Genomic DNA, 5,271 nt, shown 5'->3' with positions numbered 1-5,271 from the left:
TGATGCCCAGATATGACGACACCTGCAGGAGGCTGAAAAGGAGGACCTGAGCTAACACACTGCTGTTCACTTATCTGTCTTTAGAATTGCTCTCATCTACTCACTGACCATCCATCACCTGCCATGCGTTGCTCTAGGTGCTGGAATGCGCCCTTAGTTAACATATTTGGACAAAATTATGCTTGTGGAATCACAATCCATGAGACCCACAGGCATAGTCAAGTCTGAGAAGTGCTGCCTTTGGGCATGTGGACCAGCTGGCAGAAGCAGAAAACCTGTTTACGTGGAGAGATTGAGTAACTAGCAGGGCTGACCCCAGCTCCTCCCCTTCCTCATTCCTCTCCTAATTGCCTGATTCCACCCTAGCAGGGATATGAAAACCTGTGTCAGCCCCCAGCTTTCCTCAGAAGCCCTCTTGCAAGGCCACGAAGATGAGCCGGCTCTGCCTCTCTGTAGCCCTTCTCATCCTTGTTGTTTCCCTGGTGTCCTGCACCATAGGGGATAAAGGCAAGAGCCATGTCAAAGGTAAGTCCTGGCTCACCTCTCCTCTACAGGATGGGGGTGAGGGAATGAGGGGAGTCCATGGAAGGGGCTTGGGAGCATGGGTGGGGTAGGTGCTGCCAACCTTCTCTAGATTTCTCCTGGGAATTTGGGCAGTTTGAACTCCAGGGACATTTCATGACTCTCAATAGGAAAAAAAAAAATTCAATCTCAAATAAAAACATCTATACCCCGCCTAACTCTACCACATCAGGGATTCCATCTCTGAGACTCTCTATTCCTGGTCAGTGCGGTGTCCCTGAACCTCACTTAGTTTAATTACAAGATCAATATTTGATCCTTGTCCTGGTTCCTAGAACAGACCTCTTGAAACTCCTGGAATTTATGGTCCTTTTTATGGTAGTGAGATGAGTAACAATGAAACCTGAGAGACCTTCAGAATGGGGTTGGATTCCAAAGAAACTCGAACATGAGTTTAAAATTTAGAGCTTTCAACGCTCCCCACCTAGCACCTCTGGGAGGTAGGAAGGTATTTAGATGGAGATCAGTCACCAATGGCTGATGATTCAATCAATATGCCTTTTTATTGACACCTTAATAAAAATCCATAAATATTGGGGTTCAAACAGCTTTTGGAGAGGTGAACACATATGAGGATGCTGTGCTTCACTAGAATATGGCGGCTCTGCACACCTAATCCCCCTTTGCCCTATTCATCTCCTCTGTAGGGCTGTCCGTGAGTTTTATCCCTTATAATAACATGGGAACAGTAAGTACAGGATTTTGCTGATTTCAGCCACTGCTTCTATTGGTTCTTGAACATGGAGGTGGGGTCATGGAGCCTCTGATTCTTAGCCAGTTGGTCATAAGGGGGAGTGACTCCAGACCATGTGACTGGCATTTGAAGTGAGGACAGTCTTGAGTCCTCAAGTTGAGGGATCTGCACTAGCTCCATGGATTTACTATCAGAAGTAAATTGAGGGACTTTCCTTGTGGTCCAGTGGCTAACACTGCCCCCTCCCAATGCAGGGCACCTTGGTCATGAAATGAGATCTCGCAAACCGTGCATGAGAATTCCCAGCCTACACCTAAAAGTCCCTCATACAGCAAGTAAAGACTGCATGCAAAACGAAGATCTCCCATCATGAAGGAAACAAAAGAGAACACACTGGTGTGTTCTCTTCCTGTTTTTTTTCATTATGGCCTCATGGCTTCACAGTTTTTATTAGTGGTGGAAAAATTTTACCATACACATAAGTGCAGAGAATAGTATTATAAAACCCAGGTACACATTTCTAAGAATTATTGATATATGGCTAATATTTTTTTACCTGTATCCTCCTTTAATTCTTTTTTGTGGGGAAGAGTTTTTTGAAGCTAATCAAAGACATCATACAAATTAATCTTAAAATACGTTCTGAAGGAGATATAGATTTTTACATAATTACCATGTCATGGTTACGCCTAGCGACATTAATAATAATATTCCAGAAAGCAGGTTTTCAAACATCTTCTTCAATTTGACCATCCCCCAAAAGCCTAATATTCTCTATGCCAAACAAACTGGTAGTTTCAGCTGTGACCTTGTAGACTGACCTGTGATGACCATCCTCATAACTGACCCAGAACCCCTCCCATCCCAGGAGCTTCTCGGCCTGCTTTCTGCCTGCAGCCTCCTTACACAGGCCCCTGCAAGGCCCGCAAGCTCATGTACTTCTACAACTCCAAGTCCGGGCTCTGTGAGGTCTTTGTATATGGTGGCTGCCTGGGGAAGAGCAACAATTTCCACACGGCAGAGAAATGCATTAAGACCTGTGGTGGTCATGCGGGGACCCGGCGGTAAGAAAGGGGAAAGGGCAGGGTGGGAGTGGAAAGGCTGGGGAAAGAGGTGGAGTTCAAGGGGCCACAAACCATTCACAGCTGCACAGGGTCTTTCCTCCTCCTTGCCTCCCAGGAGAAGTGGTTGCAGTGTCCTGTGAAACCACACACTGAGCACATCCTCCACTGGACAGCTTGGCAGAAGGTCATCCCCAGAAGCCCGGTCATGATTATATGAGGCTACTCACATGGTACCCTTTTCTCAGATGGGAACACTGAGTCAGCCACCATACAGAGCATGTCTGCAGTTCTCCTGAGTGCCTCACCTAGGCTTGGAAAACTCACCTCCTTCTTGTTGGTCATTCTGGTCATGTGGTGGATGTTTTGGGAAAATCTAGGATCAATCAAGATGAATGGTGTCCAGCTGTGGGGCTTCATGGATGTCAACCAGCAGGTTCTTTTTTTTTTTTTTTCTGCAGAGGAACTGTGAGCTCTGCTGCCTTGAAACTCTGAAGTCCGAGAAGGACCCACACATGGCTGGGCTGTGGCTGCTTCTGAAACAGTTTGATCTCCTCTGAGTCCTTCTCAACCCTCCCCTCCTCAGCAGAACCCTGTCTCTTTCCTTCCCCCTATGGGTCTATTTGCTTTAGTTCTGTCTTGTCCAGTGGGTTCTAAACACCATGAGAACAAATCTTCCCTTTATAACTTGCACTTAGCACAGTTCCTAGCACAAAGGAGACAGTCCATAAATATTAGAGGAAGGAAGGAATAAATGCAGGAGCACATTGCTCATGACCCGAGTACATGTAGAGTCTATGTTTTGAAGCCAGGATTCTTATCTTAACCCCCATCCTCACTGTATCCTCACTTTCATTCCCCTCCCCACCATCACTACTCTCCTTATGGGTGGCCAAGGTGGAATTTCTGGCATGCACTTTTCAGCATCATTGGTAGCAGAGGTCTTTTCAATAAAGACGCCCCTTTCCCTCACAGTGATATTACACATTTTCCTTTCTGTGGCTTCAAACCATCTCTCTATTATTTCAATAAATTCATATTCAAGTTGAACTAACTGGAGTGGATTCTGTTGTTTGCAACTAAGAATCTTAACTAATACGGTCCCTGGAAATGATGGTCCTTCTCACTATTCTCCAGAGCAGTGGGCACCTCCCCTTTCCTGTCAGACTGGGCCTTACTAGGTATAGGAAGCAAACCCATTACAGCATCTTCTACCTCTTAATGGCCACCCTAAGCTGCACAAAAACCCAGTTGACAGACACCTCAGAATGAAAGCTTTTGTTCTTTACTTCCTGTGCCAGGTCAAATTTGGGTGCAGGCTGTTCTCCTGGACTCTCAGAAGGAGAAAGAAAGGAGCATGATGTTCAATTATCTATTTCTCCGAGGAATCCCCTTGCCTGAGGTCATAAGTGGGGAGGGTGTTTCTTACTCCAGTTAAAGAATGGCAACTACCCTTTTAGTGTGCCAGGCTCTGTATTAGAGTTTTGCCTGCATTCTTCTATTAATCATCCTAAGAATCCTTCAAGGGAGGAAATGGCTGCATGGAGATGTCACTTAGCTGCTGTGTGAGTTTCCTAAGACAGCAGGTCCCAGCTCTCCCAAGTAGAGTCACTTTGACAAGACTTTTATGCTCCTGCCTCTGGGAAGATGTGGGATGGAGGTACTTTTGGAGAGCAGAGAGTATCTGTTTCACTACAGAGGAGGAAATTGAGGCATGGGGACCTCAACAAGCATGGTATTGAAATAAAGAAGAGCACAGATGTTGCTAGTGCTGTTACTCACTTCCTTGCAGTTGTGGGCAAATTTCTCAACATCTCTGAGCTTTACTTTCTTTAATTATAAGATAAGGATAATGCTTGTACTTAAAGTTTCTAGGCAGCGACAAGCGGAAGTACCATTGGTCCACAACAAGCATATTATTTAAATAAAAACTAGAGGAAATTTCCTGGTTTGCTGGTGGGTAAAACCCTGCCCTCCCAATGCAGGGGGCCAGGGGTAGAGATCTCTGTTGGGTAACTAGATCCCTCATGCATGCTGCAACTAACAGTACACATGATGCAGCCAAGAGTTCACATGCTGCAACTAAGGGTCCTCATGTTGCAACCAATAGCTATGAAAGCCTTAAGAAATATACATACATGCATACATACATATATAAATAAGAAAATTTCAAAGACAGTACAACTTAAAATATTTAAAAATCAATCAAGCAATTAATCAGTAAAGAAGAACAAATGTGGTGCTGCTTCTGTTATCCAGGAAGCTGCTTCAGAGTCTTTGCACATGCACTCTGCTGCACTGTAAGCTGTAAACTATAGTGCATGTGTGAGGCTTTACTTACCCACAATCTCTTTACTCACTCCCATATATTCACTCTCAGTGAGAACCATGTAGCACAAGACACCCCCCCCACTCACTCATCCACACACAGACAAGTATTCTTCCACTAACACAGACACTAACACACACACACACACACACACACACACACACACACACACACACACACACTTTGTTGCACTTCCAGGGTCAAGGAGAAGGGAGCTGGGCTCAATGCCCAGAAGCCCCAGGAGCAAGCCCAGCCAAATGCCAAACAGGCACAGAGCTGGGTGATGAGCTGCAGAGGACAGGAGGGGCTGCCTTCCTGGCACAAAGACAACACTTCCTTTGAGAAGGGCAGGAGGTCTCAATGCTGAGCTGCTCCAGGACAGAAGGGCATCGGAACAAGCGTACTCACCAAACAAGCCACTGCGTGTGGAGGGTGTGCTCTCTGCTGAGACATTTCACACATATGATTTCATTCCACCTCATGTCAATCCTACAACAACTGGGATTCTCATCCCATTTTGCCAACAAACAAGAGGAGGCTCTCTGAGGTAAAGCTACTTGCTCAGGACCCACAACCAGCAGGTGACACAACTAGGATTCTAGTGG

At 45.7% G+C, this 5,271-nt stretch overlaps 1 protein-coding gene across 1 annotated transcript; it reads left to right on the top strand.

Moving 5' to 3' along the window:
* Positions 1-385: 385 nt before the first annotated feature.
* Positions 386-3,387, top strand: LOC130832501 (serum basic protease inhibitor-like). The gene is made up of 3 exons (XM_057700816.1): positions 386-525; positions 2,145-2,340; positions 2,799-3,387. The coding sequence occupies exons 1-3, from the start codon at positions 432-434 to the stop codon at positions 2,830-2,832; spliced, it is 324 nt and encodes a 107-aa protein (XP_057556799.1). The 5' UTR covers positions 386-431; the 3' UTR covers positions 2,833-3,387.
* The last annotated feature ends 1,884 nt before the right edge of the window (positions 3,388-5,271 follow it).

This window comes from Hippopotamus amphibius, chromosome 12 (genome assembly GCF_030028045.1).
Source record: "Hippopotamus amphibius kiboko isolate mHipAmp2 chromosome 12, mHipAmp2.hap2, whole genome shotgun sequence".
In the NCBI taxonomy this organism is placed as follows: domain Eukaryota; kingdom Metazoa; phylum Chordata; class Mammalia; order Artiodactyla; family Hippopotamidae; genus Hippopotamus; species Hippopotamus amphibius.
Note: the sequence above shows the minus strand (reverse complement) of the source record. Positions and strands in the feature narration are given on the sequence as shown.

What these genes read in the sequence shown, in the direction of transcription:
- LOC130832501 (XM_057700816.1), top strand. Translation starts at nt 432, where the DNA reads ATGAGCCGGCTCTGCCTCTCTGTAGCCCTTCTCATCCTTGTTGTTTCC. An exon ending in AGGCAAGAGCCATGTCAAAG is followed by an intron (nt 526 to 2,144) that starts GTAAGTCCTGGC and finishes CTCCCATCCCAG; the next exon opens with GAGCTTCTCGGCCTGCTTTC. An exon ending in GGTCATGCGGGGACCCGGCG is followed by an intron (nt 2,341 to 2,798) that starts GTAAGAAAGGGG and finishes TTTTTTCTGCAG; the next exon opens with AGGAACTGTGAGCTCTGCTG.